The sequence below is a fragment of the Bombyx mori genome, chromosome 21 (assembly GCF_030269925.1).
Source record: "Bombyx mori chromosome 21, ASM3026992v2".
Taxonomy (NCBI): domain Eukaryota; kingdom Metazoa; phylum Arthropoda; class Insecta; order Lepidoptera; family Bombycidae; genus Bombyx; species Bombyx mori.
Genome location: NC_085127.1, coordinates 6062174 through 6078767, shown reverse-complemented (window position 1 = coordinate 6078767; position 16594 = coordinate 6062174). Strand labels below are relative to the sequence as shown.

Sequence of the window (16594 nt, the reverse complement as noted above, 5' to 3'; positions counted from 1 at the left end):
CTCATAAGAGTAGAGTTCACTCGCGGTACCACCGCCCTGCCTACTTCTGTCGTGAAGCAGTAATGCGTTTCGGTTTGAAGGGTGGGGTAGCCGTTGTAACTATACCGAGACCTTAGAACTTATATCTCGAGGTGGGTGGCGCATTTACGTTGTAGATGTCTATGGGCTCCAGTAACCACTTAACACCAGGTGGGCTGTGAGCTCGTCCATCCATGTAAGCAATAAAAAAAAATATCCGATATAAAGTTAAAATAAAACAGTATGCTAAAATAGGAACTCATTTATTTACATACATCAAATATAATTACAAAACGACGAAGAAAATTATCAGTAAAGTTAAATGGCATCTTGAGCAAAACTCTTTGTAACAATTAAATTATGCTTCGTTTATTAATTAATATTATTAATGCTCATTTTATATATAATTACATACTAAAATGAGTCTCTTGGAATTACTTAAAATAATCTTATTACGAATGGAATGCTTATTTGAATAAGAAGAGAAGATAAAAATAATGAAAGTAAGCAGCACGTAATCTCATTTAGTAATTAAAACCTAAGATAATTTTTTTAAGAAAGGAAATGTAATTAGAAATAATGTTCTTAATAAACACGTGTACTAATTTAGTTAGCGTCTCTCTAAATTAAAATTTAATAGAAACAACCCGATAAATTGAAGAATGAAACAGAAAATTCTTTCAGTTCTTTGGGTTTCTAAAGATAAATTGTCCATCTATTTATCGACATGATATTATTTTATCTTAGCCTTTCCAGTGATATCATAAAAAATAAGCACTTAATTCAATAACAAAATAGTGTAAAATTGTGACAACTGATTACAAAATATCACATGCACTAGCCCTGCATTAGATTACTAAATAAATTAATCACTAACGCGCTCCAATGTAAAGTATCAAATTCACGCAAACATATTTATCGACTTATTGATTCAAAGTATTTAATATTGAAGAAATACTTTCACACAACCCATTTTTTATTACTCATAAAAATCAGATTGCGTAAAGAGTGAGTGATAAATAAAGGTCGAGTTACATGATTTGAGAATTTTTCAGATTAATAACATCTATTTATTTAAAGCAACAAAATAATTATGCTCTATTCGTTATGTCTACAAAATAATAACTATTGGATACGGTCTTAGATATTCTCCGTAATTTGAAGTAACATATTCAAGTGGTTACCGTTTGGAGCCTTGAATCCAAACACCCTATTCATAATACTTGTTAGAATGTTAATAGCCGCTATAAATTTAGATCATCTTCTGTCTCGCCCTCACTGTAATCCTTCAGAGCCAACCGGATCTCTTCCTCGACCTCGGAAGCGCTTTGCTGTTTTTCGTCCGACGATAATTTGTTGTACGCGATGTTCGAATTGTAATTGTTCGTACCGTAAAACCATTTCAGGGTCCACGATATAATAAAATAAAGAGAAATAAAACAAATACAGAACAAAACTAGGGAAAGGACGACATTCAATCTATAATGCCAGTTGACGTCGCTTATCTGTGACACGACCTTTTTTGGGTAGCAATAGAACTTGAGAACCGAATCTGTCGAGTTGAACAACTCCGCGTCGTCTAGACAAGATACACATTGACTGTCGTGAGGACCTGCGCACGTGGCACAGGTGTAATGGCATGGTAGGCAAATCAAAGGATCTTTAGTTGAGTTCGCATACGGTTCCATGTCTAAAGCCTCCAGAGCTGACGATTTTAGTGACCCGTCTTGCCGCTTGCTAAGGGAACCCTCAGAAAAAATTGTAAGGTTACGTCTTCTGGAGCTCCGTTCCATCGAGATCTCATTGGCGTACGTACCGTCCGGACAACGTGAGTAGCACCGCCCGTTGTACAAATGCAAGCCCTTCGCGCATTCTAATGAAAGAAAGAGAACAGAGATGTTTAATTTACACGAGTCAGAGAGAGAGGCCGTCACCACCCTTCACCTCGGTCAGCGTCCATGCAGCTTCTCTTGCTTACAGCCATATGTCGTACTTGATCTAAAAGTACCATTTCAAGACGGGAAAATGTAGGAAGAATTAGGAATGATTTGATACGGGAAGAAGGATCAAGTATCTTGTCACTGATCTCATGTAATTTTGCCTCAATAGAGAATACCTTCGTTCTAAATATCAAGATAAATTTAAGAAAACAAACGAGTATAGTAAAACTAAACATGCAAAATAAAAACGTGCACAAAATTAAATGAAATCAGAACATTCAAAGTGATTTATGTCAATAATTTTTAATTTTCGTGCTAAAACAACGTAACAAAACAGTGATATTAGTAAGGCAAACAAAGATACGTATATTATAAAAAAAAAACACAAGCACACGTAAAGCAAAGCAAAACATGCAAACACAATACAGTTTGTTTTCATAAATTAAATTAAATAAACTTATTGTGACTAACTGCTATTAACGCAAATAAAATCAGAGACAAGACTCGACATTGATACATCAAAATGAAAACCTTATGATTTTGTAATAAAAGATCTTTTTTATTTTCTGTTCACATGATTTCGATATATACAAATTATGCTTAAATGTTTACATTCATAGAAACAGTTCAATGGGTAGCAGCTACATCAAGTCAAATTTGACGAATACACTTTACAAAATGCTTTTTTTTTCTTAAATTTATGACTTTTTTTTATAAATAATGTAATTACAATAACGCTCAAAATAAAACGAACAACAACAAAATGTATACATCTGATTTAATTACGCTTGATTACTACTAATACGTGAAATATCAATAGTTTATTTGAAAAATTAAAAAAAAAATGATTACTTAACGTTCTCATTAAATTACTTTACATTTAGCTAAACCAGTCGATGACAAAAAGATTAACGTCAGTCGTTTTGTTTTTTTTTTTTTTTTTCATTTTTATTTAATTCAATTTACAGCATCGTGAGCAATTTGTACAAATCTCCAAACATATTTTATATTCGATACATATCACTATGTTATTTACAAATCGTTTTATTTCTATCTAAACTACACGGATTGGCAATCTCTGCTATGATCACAACCACAATACGCAATTATTTAAAGATACCTAACGTTTATATTACAACTACTTTTATGAAAACCTACATTTTTACTTCATTCAACATAGTAGAATACTAAAAAATAATAATAAAATGCTGTGTGTAAACAAATTACTATGGAAAATGATTTAATATTTTTTTAACCAATAAAAATTTGGAGTAATTTTGTATAGTACTATGTTGAGAGTGCATGGATAGAGATATACAATAATGTAACATTCATTTTAACTAATTATTACAAAAGATATGTATACTACTTAAAAATTCTAAATGAAGAACACTACGACTTACATCATAAATTAGTTATTTACGTCTTTCGAGAGACCATCTTTTTGTATCAATTCAAATAAAAATTACCTATTATTATGCAGATTATTATTGAATTACATATTTATTATAGAATTTAAATAAAATGAAATAAATGCTTCCACAATTTGGTTTACGTTTATTATTGTTTATTAGTATTTAAAAAAAAACCATACAATGATATCGCTTAATGATTTCAAATGAAATTATTAAGTACTTTTAATTTCAAAGCGTTTATATTAATTGAATTTAATTTAATTCAAATAGCGTTCGTTGCTTTTAAATTTAGAGTTTCAGTATGAATCGGACATAAGTACAAATTCATTAATGCTTGTAATAATTTTTCGTGAAAAATGGACGTTACCAACTTGAGATCGTATTTACACATTACACATTAAGAGTTAATTGCACTTATTAAGTTTAATATTTAATTATTTACTGTATCATTAACAATCAAGTGGCTTACATGGGTCTCGCCCGATTACTTGGGGTTACAAAAGATTTATAACAAATAAATAAAAATAAGTACATTCAACTATTGTATATGAATAAATTGTAATTATAAATTATCATTGTGATCGGACAGCATATAAATAAATTAGTATACATAATAATAAGATATTAAAAAAACATATTGTACTTAATAGAAAATAACGTGGTATATTTTAACTAAAATCACATGCCGCGATGGCGAGTTGGTTGGTACATTGCTCTGTGCGAGAAACGAGTCTCGAAACTCTGAATACATTAGCATTGTGTCAGTTATAGCTCACTAACTCGTGATTAATTGTTCGCAAGGCGCCCTAGGCGGCCTGGTAACATTATGCTTTACACCTAATCTTAAGTTAGCAGTTAGTGCACAGTTTCTTAATCTAAGTGGCTGTCTGCTTCGCGTTAGGTCGAGTTGAGGCAAAGCTTCGGCCGCTAGCAACAGTATGAGCAAGAGACACAAACCTATGCAGGTATGCGGCGGCTGCGGAGCGTGGGTGGCGCAGCCCGCGGCGCTAGCGGCGTACTGTCCCGTGTCGACGTCTCCAGCACCGACTGGATTCTCTTCACGGATCTGAGAGCACGGTCGTCTTGTGATTGACTGTTTTTGTTTTATTGTTTAGACGAGTAAACGAGCTCACGGTTTGGGGTTAAGAGGTTACCGGAGCTCATAGACATGAAGGATACGTCGTAAGTAATACTGAGACCTTAGAACTTATATCTCAAGGTGGGCGGCGCATTTACGTTGTAGATGTCTATGGGCTCCAGTAACCACTTAAGACCAGGTGGCCTGTGAGCTCGTCCACTCAACTAAGCAATTTTTTTTTTTACCAAATTTCAATTCTACAATACAATTGTTGTGCGACCCTTCAAACCGGAACGCATTACTGCTTCGCGGCAGAAATAGCTGGGATGGTAACATACCCGTGCGGACTCACAAGATGCCTTACCACCAGTTTGACATTTAATCACGTAGACATGTATTTATTCTTACGTGTATATTTACGTAATTATTGGTGATAAAGCATCCGTCACAACCAACAACCACTTTAGATATAAAAAAAATATTTAGTTTTGGTTAGCCAATGGCAAACTCGGGGAATCACTACTAGTTTAATTTCAAAATTTACCATTTGAGAGTATTTATATAGCATGTAACGAAATCGCCATGGGAACTACTCTTGAGTTTCTGCACAAATTGGTATGTAGTATATCATCATCAGTTAAGATATTTAAAATAGAAGGTTTATATTTAAACTAAACATATATTTAGTACTAGCTGACCCGGCAGACTTCGTAGTGCCTCAGTCAAGAAATAAAAGACCTAAACTTTTGTATAAAAAAAACTTAAAACAAACAAAAGGAATCCGTCCGACGGGGGACACATCAAAGGAAAAACAAAATTGTTATTTTAATTTAATTCCGAGCATTTTCATATTTGTCTACCTTTCAAACCTTCTCTGGAATTCCACAAATAATTCAAGACCAAAATTAGCCAAATCGGTCCAGCCGTTCTTTAGTTTTAGCGAGACTAACGAAGAGCAATTCATTTTTATATATATATATAGATTTAGAACCTTCAATGAATGTAAAAAAAAAAACAGCTAAGCCCCGAAATCAGAGCGGTCTGTACTGGTTGAAATATGCGTACTAAATTTTTTAAGAGTTCTACTATACTGTACTCAAATACCGTAAAAACCAAACTGGTTTTGCAATTACAGATTTTTATTAATTACAAAAACATAAAGCTCAATTTCACGGGATGAGATTTCAATAAAACATTAAATTATATTGTTAAGTGAACAATTCTATTCACATTTAAGCTGAAGATAAACTACAACTTCTTAACAAACAAATAATAAGGCCTATATTAAAACGAAATAACAAGAAAACTTATTAAGTAATGCTATTCAGAAACATAATTAGTTCGGGCTTAAAATTAGTAACAACTTTGCGAGTGAGAGTCAATTTTCTAAACAAAATCCAAGTGTTTTAATAAACACTCTTCTTAAGCATAATGGATTTTCGTACCCAAATTTACTTAATTTACTCCATGGTTCAGCTCAAGCGGAATATCTGGGTCGATAAAAAAAATCTAATTAAATTATTAGTCTTATTTTTTAAAGAAAATGTTAACTAGTGGTAGAACATCTTGTGAGTCCGCACGGGTAGGTACCACCAGCCCGCCTATTTCAGCCGTGGAGCAGTAATGCGTTTCGGTTTGAAGGGTGGGGCAGCCGTTGTAACTATACTGAGACCTTAGAACTCATATCTTAAGGTGGGTGGTGGCATTTACGTTGTAGATGTCTATGGGCTTCAGTAACCACTTAACACCAGGTGGGCTGTGAGCTCGTCCACCAATCAAAACAATAAAAAAAATGCTTTTTTTAATGTATTTAATAAAATAATAAATCATTATTATTTGGATTAAAATATTTTCAATATAAATCAGAGGTTATCAAAGTTTTCGATTTGAACACTCTTCTTTGGGTCGCCGCCATTTTAGTTACATTCCCAAGAGGAATGTCATCTATAATGCATCGTCACTCCATATTTCACGTCACGTGTATATCGGCCCACTCATCCATGAACCACAGACCATCATTTTGTTTTGTATGTACGTCAAGCAATACTGACAAAGGCCTAAATACACAACGCGGTCGTAGATTTCCGCATTAAATCAAGGGATGCCAACAATATGGACTGACATAAATGATGATCAAGCGAATCATTCAAAACAGAGTGCGGAACCATGTTCTGTCCGGAAGCATGTGAATGATCTAAAAAGGTTTTATTCGGTACTCTTGGGAACTGTCAGATACGTGACGTGTATAATAACATTTAAAATGTTCTATTTTGGTTATTTGTATACATTAGGTGTAGATGTAGAACAATGAGTTCGATCTCATGTCTCCAGGTCAGATCTCATGTCGTAATGAAATACATACTTAACAAATGTTCACGATCGACTTCCACCGTGAAGGAATAACATCGTGTAATAAAAATCAAGCCCGCAAAATTACTGGTGGTAGGACCTCTTGTGAGTCCGCGCGGGTAGGTACCACCACCCCGCCTATTTCTGCCGTGAAGCAGTAAAGTCAGCTTGAAGGGTGAGGCAGCTGTTGTAACTATATTGAGACCTTAGAACTTACATTTCAAGGTGTGTGGCGCATTTACGTTGTGTATGTCTATGGGCTCCAGTAACCACTTAACACCAGGTGGGCTGTGAGCTCGTCCACCCACCAAAGCAATATGGCATCGACAATATCTATGGGCTCCGATAACCACCTAAAACCGAATAGGCTGTAATTTTTTTTGAACATAATGCGTAACAAATAAAAGCATTGGCTAAATCCAATTAGCTATAGCAGAGCCCGTGTTCTCTTGTTACGAAATTATAAAAAAACAATACGATTTATTTTTAAATGCAACGCGGATTACGAAAGAGGATTACCGGAACGTTTATTCGCTTTGTTTTTAAACGCACGATGAACGATAAAGCTTAAAAATTTACATTACAAAAAAATATCGCTTTTTTTTGCAAAGGAAATTCAGACAAAAATACACTGTCAGAATATCGATTTCAACAATAGCATTTACAGATCCTAACTATATCGTAAATTTTGTTTTGGGTTTTAACATCTTCAATTCTTCATTTGAGACTAGATTTCATTGCGGAAGAGAATTTACAAAAATGAATACAAGTGTGACGACATATATTTTTAACAAATCGCAAAGAATCTAAACGTTGTTTTGATTATGGCACATAATACTTCAAAATGACGATGGCAAATATTAAACCTAGCATTACCATTAAAACCCGGCGTGAAAACGATGTTGAACGGGATTAACGGAATTTATTAATTGGGTAACCTTAATACGTCATAAAGTTGGCAAGATTAAAAACTTTAGAAACCACTGGTCAAGTGTTTATTTACCTCGACAACAGTACTACGAGGCCATGGCTCGATTTTCGATTTGAGGCGGTGTATTGATCAAAGATATTTGGTATTCAGGTTCTATTTCACATGTGTGACGGATTCGTTGATATTCCCCCTAATTTTTTTCAAATTATTAATGAACTTTAATACTATGACGTACCGTTTGAGAGTCATGCCAAACGAGAGCCAGATCATCATCAATGGCGTTCTGTCTTACTTCTTCAATAGATTCAGGCTCAGACAAGGTCCAAGGTTTCGTGTCAACCCGAGAATTTTCACCCAAAGAGTTGGTCTCCGGTGACACGTCTTGCTCCTGAGCCGGTGTCTCTGTTCCGTAGAAAATCAGCTCCCATTGAGTTAAAGTGCCGGCTTCTGTAAAACCATTGTACTGTATAGTATCTTAAAGTTATATACGCTTTTTAACGGTCACATATGTGAGAATAAGTTAAATATCATTATTTTAGCTGATGCAAAGATGCTATCGGGAATTGGAACTTCATAACAATGACATGACAAATTATCTTATCAATACCAAAGTTCACAGTGCAAATTTTTATTTGGGGCTCATTTAATAACGACAACAAAAATTCACGTAGGTAAATTAAAATTTGGATCGAAGAATCTTTTAAATTAAACGTGATATAAAAACCGTTGATTACTAATTACTTAAAAGTATAAAAAGATGTGTGTAAGTAAATGTAATATTAAGGTAAGTGTCAGAAGCTGCTAAAGCGAAATTAAAAGAAACACTACAAATAATAATGAATAAATAAGAAGAAAGTTCTCATATTAATTGATCGAGTTACGATTAGTACAGACTTTTGTTCATTATCAAATCAAATATTATTAAGTTACGGGCGAGAACTTTCTCGAAACAACAACAATAACAACAAAAAATCAAAATTAAACAATCGACTAAACGTTGTAATAAGAATTGTCTTCTAAACGACAGGTTTACTAAAGATCTGCAACAAAAAAAAAACGCAAAAACACATGCAGAGCTCTAGGCAAAACATGCTCTAGGCCAAACAAGACGGGACACAACATGCACACAGGCCGCTGACCTCTGTAGATACAATCACGCTGGACTGGCTCACAAAATTGCTAGTTGTTTTTACGTGTAGACGAAATTATATCAAAACTTTGACGCTCTCAATATAACCCAGAGTCTCTTGAACACGGCAATTCAATTTTAGCCAAGAAATAATTGGCTGTTCGATCGATTTTAAAATGTTATTATATTGTAGCCAGAATATTTGTAGGGGTGTGTCAGCCAGTCCAGATGTGGAGGTGAACGACACAGGCGCAGAAGTACCGTGGGCCTGTAGCGGCGCGGGGTATATCCTCTGTATCTTGGGGTACTGCTCGAACAGGTTAGACATCTTGCGGCCACGCGCGTCCGTTCCTGGGGGGGTGTCAGCTCGGAGGTGCAAGCTGAGGTCAGCCGGGACAGGGGGGACAGCAGAGGGGGTCGGGGTCGTCCTCGTCCCGGGCCTGCTCTGCTTCGACTTCTGCGAATTCCTGTTCGGATTCTTTGAATTCTTGTTTTTCTTCCTTTTGACTAAACCGACGCTGTAAGTCGGCGCTACAGGAACTATCTTCCCCCTGTTGTTCTTGCGGCCGGCTTGTAAGACGACGGGCCGCGACGCGTTCCCCTTGTTCCGTATGATTGGATTCCGGAATGGTATCGGATCGTTTTTCGCGGCAGGCGTGCTAGTCCCGTATAATGTTAATGACCACTCTTGCAACGACGCTCGGCCTACGGTTTAGAAATTAGTGTTAACTGTTTCCAGGCGGCATACGAATGAGGGTTATTATTGGTGAACGTTTCTCGTAGAATGCTATGAAAAGGAATTAAAAAAAAAACACAATGAATTATATTCGTGAATGCGCAAAAGTTACTGATGGTAAAATGTTTTTGTAATATCTGTTAAGCTTCCAGTAATTCCAAAGCCGATAAACGCCGTAACGCCCGATTCCTTTGAATGAAACTTGGCCGAGGAAAAAAGGCTACAGTTTGTTATTGACAGGTCATTTAACATTGGATAAATAGAGTACGTACCCATGTAGCGGCCTTCATTTGTGACCTCCAGTTGCCACTCGCCCAGCGGATTTTCACCCCACATATGGACCGACATGAAAGGCCACGAATTGAAGCCACTATGCGAAGAATCATGCGGCCTACGAAAGAAAAAGTTACCACAAATTATTTATAAGCGAACTAGCTGACCCGGCAGACTTCGTAGTGCCTCACTCGATAAATAAAAGACCTAAATTTTTGTATAAAATAAACTTAAAACAAAAAAAGGAAAAACAAATTTGTTATTTTTATTTAATTCCGAGCATTTTCATGTTTATTCACCTTTTAAACCTTCTCTGGACTTCCACGAATAATTCAAAACCAAAATTAGCCAAATCGGTCCAGCCGTTCTCGAGTTTTAGCGAGACTAACGAACAGCAATTCATTTTTATATTATAGAAGATTTGCTGTTTAATTTCTCCAAATTTATTGTGGTGTTTTTAATTTAAGAAACTATGCAATATCCCCAAATTCAAACAAACAAAAAATAATATTTTCCCAATACTTTATAAATCTAGATAGCATTCTTCGATTTAGTAAATGAATGAACGAATAAGAATCAACATTTAATTTCTTCGTTAGTGGTAACCGAGTCTCGTCACGTTTCCTAATCTAATTACATCGCAATACCACATTATGAATAGTAAGCTGAGGATTCAAGACGTTGATCTAATTATAATAAGTAAATATGTTTTCCTAATGAATTTCTGCATGGTTAAATACCGTATTTATTGTAAATGTAGTCGATTATTTTGGCCTTGTAGACAAACGAAAATACGGCCCGCTTGATGGTGAGTGGTTACCGTCGCCCGTGGACATCAGCAATGCCAAGGGTAAGCCGCTGCCCACTGGCAGCGAATTACGCTCGTATTTATTTTCTAATTAGCAATAGACAACAGAATCGAATAACAAAGAGTCTTAAAATTGTGTCATTTATTTTTGGTAACACATCACTTTTACTCTTAAATCAATAAACAAATTTTGAAGAGAAAGTTTTAGTATATAATTTTCGCGATAGTCACAGCAAAATGCAACGACGATTCACTGTACTTGAGACCTTAGACCTTATATCTCAAGGTGGGTGGCGCATTTACGTTGTGGATGTCTATGGGCTCCAGTAACTGCTTAACACCAGGTGGGCTGTGAGCTCGTCCACCCTACTAATAAAAAAAAATATATATATAATAATAATAGGCAATTTTCCCTTACCTAGGCGCCAACAAAGTGACATTAGTTCCAGCCGGCGAAGTCAAAGTGATGCGAAGATCTCCTCTTCTCGCGGCCGATAAAGAAATTCGGGCTTGAACGTGCTCTAAGTAATTAACTCCGGGACACGAACTTACGGCCAGCTGTGGGAACATTTTTTAGTCAAAGTAATCCTCTTAAATTGAGCATAAGCTTGTATCTAAATAATATGTCCTCATCCAAATCCGATTATATTTACGTTTACGTTTTTGTTCCATTAAACATATGGTTACGCCGGTAAGAGTAACGCCATCTATCACCGAATAGTCGAACGAATGTCGAAGGATCTAGAAGCACATAGTACGCTCGAAAAGTACAACGCCATCTATTGAGAGATAGCAGAAACTGCTACTAGAGATGTGTGGAATATTCTCGATAATTCTGGGGATGACGTATCGGCGTATAAAAGCGTTGTAGGTATGGCACGCAGTCATTCAGTAATCGGAACTACTCGAAGCGAAACAGCGAACGAATCACCTGAAGCGAAGCGGAACAAGCGAATTGAGAGTTTTAAAGTGTTGGTTAAGTGTTTTAAAGTGTTTGTGAAGTGTTCTAAGTGTTGAATACAGTTTTTTAGTTGTACTTTGGTGAAATTTTATTTATCCGGACCCGGAAATAAATATTATAACGTAACAATATTTATTTCCGCCCTGGATGTTTATATTAGAGCGAATATTTTAAGATCATACGATCTAACTGTGGGCATACTCAATATTGGTTAGTTTTTACTGGGAAAACTGCTGAGATAAACTGACAATCTTTAGGCCTTTGAAGACATCGAAATGTGTTTCGATTATGAAGTTATTAATACAACAATATAAACGAAAATCATGCAGAAATAGCCAATAATTTGTTGAATGAATATAAATAAATAAAAACTTCAGGGGTGTCAAGAGACACCCGGATGGAACGAAGTTCCTTTCGATTAATTAGTGAAGGAATTGTAATTTTTTTTTTAAGTTATAATAATAAATTACGGCATTATGAAGAAGAAAAAAACAATACTATGAACTAAATTACTATTGTTGAAACGCTATCTCGAGAAACTGTACTCATTACGCGGACCAATCGGATAAGAGCAATGTCACGCGATAAGCGCCTACACGTTGATTGGTCAGAATGACGGATCTAAAAAGTGTCGTGACAACTTTTCGTAAGATTTTTTTCCGTCTAGCCCCCTTTCACAACGCGCGATAAGGAACTTCGTTCCAAAAATCAGTCCAGTTCTGATCCACTAACGCTGGGGAATCCGTTTAGGGATACCCGGGCTATGGGGAAACAGACCGGGTGACGTCTGCGGGCCTCCAGAGAGAAGAAAAGGGAGATGAAGAAGATCGAGGTCCAATATGTATCCCTTAAGAAAAGCTTTATATGATTTCGACTTCTTCTTATAGAAAAGAAATGAGTAGCCGTTGTACTGTTAAAACTGAGACCTAAGAACTCGTATCTCAGGTAGGCGGCGGCATATGCATTGTAGATGTCTATGGCTCCGGTAACCACTTAACATCAGGTGGGCCGTGAGCCTGTCCACCAATCTTTATAAATAAAAAAGGTTATTTTAAGAGACAGCAGTCTGCGTTTTCAAAAATCTATTCATGAAATTACTGAGCCTAACCTGAACTGAACCTAATGATAAGTTTTTTAATACATATTATATTTTAATAATTGTTAAATAGACAGGCTGGTGGCCGTACCGACTAACCTACCACCTGCAAGAGACGTCCCGTCACCAGTAAACAATTGATTTTCTTGTTCTCGCTTTTTAAAAATCTAATCCTCATATTTAGAATTACGAAAAACGTTAAAATTGTCCTCATAAGTGTCGGGTCTCAACAAGAGCGAGATCCATATCGAGTATAATGGAAGTTAGTGTACCGCACAGTTACGGGCTGAATTTACAACGCGCGAGTGTGAATGAACGCTCTTCCAATTCCATTAGCATAAACGTGCATAGCGCTGACAGTAATGTCTTACTGAAATGTGCTAAAAGCCTTAAAGTGTTCAACACACTCGTTTCGTGCGGTGCCTCTTGTTGCGATAGTAATTAGCGTAAAATGCATTGCAAGGATCGCTTGGGACAGGCCTTTATTATTTAATTTTTTAATCTCATAGTTGCACAGTGGATGGCTCTCAAAGTTGTCCCAAATAACCGTCTAGACAGTTTCAATGTAGATTATCGAGTGTCTTATACATAATTTATAATAATTTACATACCATACAATACTATTAGCAGAAGATTATATATTATACACTATCTAGATATACGTATATTTTATGTGATATTTACTCGTGATAGTTTAACTGATGTATTTTTAATATATATTTTTTATTTAATGACCAATATTTGTTTGTTTTTTTATTTTATGATTGCTTAGGTGGGTGGATGAGCTCATGGGCCACGTGGTGTTAAGCGGTTACTGAAGCCCATACAACATCTACAACGTAAATGCCGCCACCTACCTTGAGATATGAGTTCTAAGGTCTCAGTATAGTTACAACGGCTGGCCCACCCTTCAAACCGAAACGCATTACTGCTTCACGGCAGAAATAGGCAGGGCGGTGGTACCTATCCGTGCGGACTCACAAGAGGTCCTACCACCAGTAATTACTCAAATTATAATTTTTCGGGTTTGATTTTTACTACACGATGTTATTTCTTCACCGTGGAAGTCAATCATGAACATTTGTTAAGTACGTATTTCATTAGAAAAATTGGTACCCGCCTGCGGGATTCGAACATCGGTGCATCGCTAGATACGAATGCACCGGATGTCTTATCCTTTAGGCCACGACGACTTCAAAATATATATATATATATCGTTAAACACAATATGAAATCACTATATGATTTATATTCCAATATACTTTAGCATAGCCGTTCTTTGTACCTTCTTTCCGTACCGTATCACATAAATCTAATAACAACAGACCTGCAATGCAATAGCAGATCGCGGTGGGATCATCCGATGAGGTCTCGGGGCTGCCAGTTCGCATCGCCTTTGAGGCGGAACGGTGCGCCATGTTTTGGCCAGTCGCACCATGCCCGACGCATCAAGCAGTCCGTAGCCAAACGAATGCGAAACGTTTCGTCCCACGCCGTTTATCCTCCACTCACCGCTCAAGCTCAGTCGCTCGGGACGAGCTGTTCTGACGACTGTGAAAAAAATAAATAATACATACTTAGTTTAAAAAAAACTAACAAAATAGATATCGCTTTTATAGAAAATCCAACAAAAAAAAGTAAATAAATTTTAATTAAAAATGGTGTAAGAAAAAATGATTTTATTGTAAAAAAAAGCGTGTAGTGCATGGTATTAGTAGTTATAAATATTTTATGAACAGATATGAGTAGAAGAGTTATTTTGATAATATCCTGAAAAGCACTCCACGCTTTTTTTTATAATAAAATATTTTTTTGTTACAATATTTTTAATTAAAATTTATAATTATATTTATATTATAATTTATTTTCTTTTTTTTTTTGTTGGATTTTCTATAAAAGCGAGTTTTGTTAGTTTTTTTTAAACTATTATTTATTTTTCATTTTTTTTGTTGAATTTCATTGGAATTGTCATCGATCCTTAATAAGTATACCAAATTTTGAGTTAATCCGACGCTTTGAAGGGGGACAAAATCATGTTCTAAGATTCCGTTACATATTAACATATATACATCTGAAGCTAATAAAAGCGTATTAAAAACACTCATGATACACCAATAAACAACCTTAACTACTAAAAGCGAACATGATTTTATTGTCATAAAGCAGCTATACTCAAACTGCGGTTCGTCGGGCTTATGTGGTTGACCGGTTTGGTACCGAGAAAGAATATTCATTACGTAATAGAATACATAATTTAACCATTAATAAACTGTTATATTTATGTATTTTGAAGTTATGTTACAAAATCAATAACTGAAATGTCCAAACGTATTTCATTGCAATACATAGTAAGTATTTTTTTGATTCGGTGCCTTATTAATTTAACCTTTGAATAATTTGAAACAAACAACTGCTTATGACCACGAACATAGCAACGTGTTTAAAATGTTAGGAAATGACAAAAAAAACGTTAAAATATACGCTACAATGAATCCGTTCATAGATGTTTAATTAAAATCGTAACAAGCGCGAAAATCTAAGAAATAATTACCTAATTATTATTTTTTGCGACACCACGTCTAATACGTGTTCGTTGCCCCTTTAAAAAAAGGTTGAGGACCGCTGTCTTAAAATCCTATTGAATCATACTTCACACATTGACGATTACTAATTGTATGTATTTTCTTGAAATATTTTCAGAATGTTCAGTAGATGTTTATTAAAACATTAAAAATAAATATTGTTTTTTTAAACGGATTCGTATAGATTTCAACACTAGACATCTTTAAATTGCACGTGAAGTACACTTTTGTCGGCTCCATTTCAAATACACACTTACTAGTTAATCCACTGTTTTGTTCAACTATGTTATTTAATACTATTGTTACGTTGGTAAGAGTAATCCAATGCCATCTCTCGTCGAATCGAATATCAAAAGAACTAGTAATATCGAGAACGGTCGAAAAGTGTAACGCCATCTATTATCAAATAGAGGAAACACATTATCGAAACGACTAGTCTTGCCGGGAATGTTCTCGATAATTGTAGAAATGTCGTATCGACTATCTATAAAACGTTGCAGATCACAAATATTAAATGTATTTTTATAGTTGCAGAGATGACATAAAGGGAGTCAGTAATCGGTTCCATTCGAAGCGAAACAGTGAACTTTCATTTTAAGCGAAGCAGAAGAAGTGATTTCGATTTGTAAAGTGTCCCTTACGTGCTTAATAGAGTTTTAATTTGTACTTTGGTGGAAGGGTTATTTATCCCGAGCCCTAGCGCGTAACACTATTTTCGGAATATTTCATTACAATCTCCACATTTTGAGTTGAGAACAGTCAGTCAATAGGACACTTTATTTCATATAAGGGGTACGTAAGTGAACAACGAACCACGACAGATTCGACCGTAGAGGTTCCTTTATGGAGTTCAGTACTAAAACAACCCTCATCAACTTATGAGTGCTCCCGGAAGCGACTGATATGTGGATTATGCGCCCGAATGATGTGGACTAGTCCAGTGATTTAGAGTCATACTCGGATATAAGGACTGCCGTACTATATTTTACGAGGACTATACCCTTTGAAGAGACCGTTAGAGAATTTGGATGTAAGCTTTGAACTATATTTATTTCCTGATCTGATGTGAGGCGTATTCATTTTAAATTTGATGATGAAGGTACTTGATAATTCATTTAAGTCCAGATGGTAAGTTTTTCATGGAAAACAGTAAGTTGGTGGAGTATTGAGCAAAATATCCCATTAAGGTTTTATTTTGGTGCTTTTCGTTTGTTTTTGGATTGATAGTTGTGTTTTTTACCCTTATTTATTATATAAGGATATAGGTTAATACCTAAC

At 35.5% G+C, this 16594-nt stretch overlaps 1 protein-coding gene across 33 annotated transcripts in view; it reads right to left on the bottom strand.

Annotated features, from left to right (window-relative positions):
• Positions 1-265: 265 nt before the first annotated feature.
• Positions 266-16594, bottom strand: part of LOC692448 (furin-like convetase) — a 200992-nt gene continuing 184663 nt past the window's right edge. For 15 of the 33 annotated variants that reach the window (XM_021350185.3, XM_021350188.3, XM_021350184.3 and 12 more), the window contains exons 10-16: positions 14062-14285; positions 11096-11235; positions 9869-9987; positions 9122-9565; positions 7967-8178; positions 4331-4439; positions 266-1891 (exon numbers count right to left, since the gene is read on the bottom strand). In XM_021350185.3, the coding sequence (XP_021205860.1) occupies positions 1263-1891; positions 4331-4439; positions 7967-8178; positions 9122-9565; positions 9869-9987; positions 11096-11235; positions 14062-14285 (1877 nt within the window). In that variant the 3' untranslated portion in view covers positions 266-1262. Of the gene's footprint in view, positions 1892-2496; positions 4440-7966; positions 8179-9121; positions 9566-9868; positions 9988-11095; positions 11236-14061; positions 14286-16594 lie in introns of those variants that run through there. The other 18 variants (XM_062674567.1, XM_012693295.3, XM_062674566.1 and 15 more) reach the window with 3 other exon arrangements.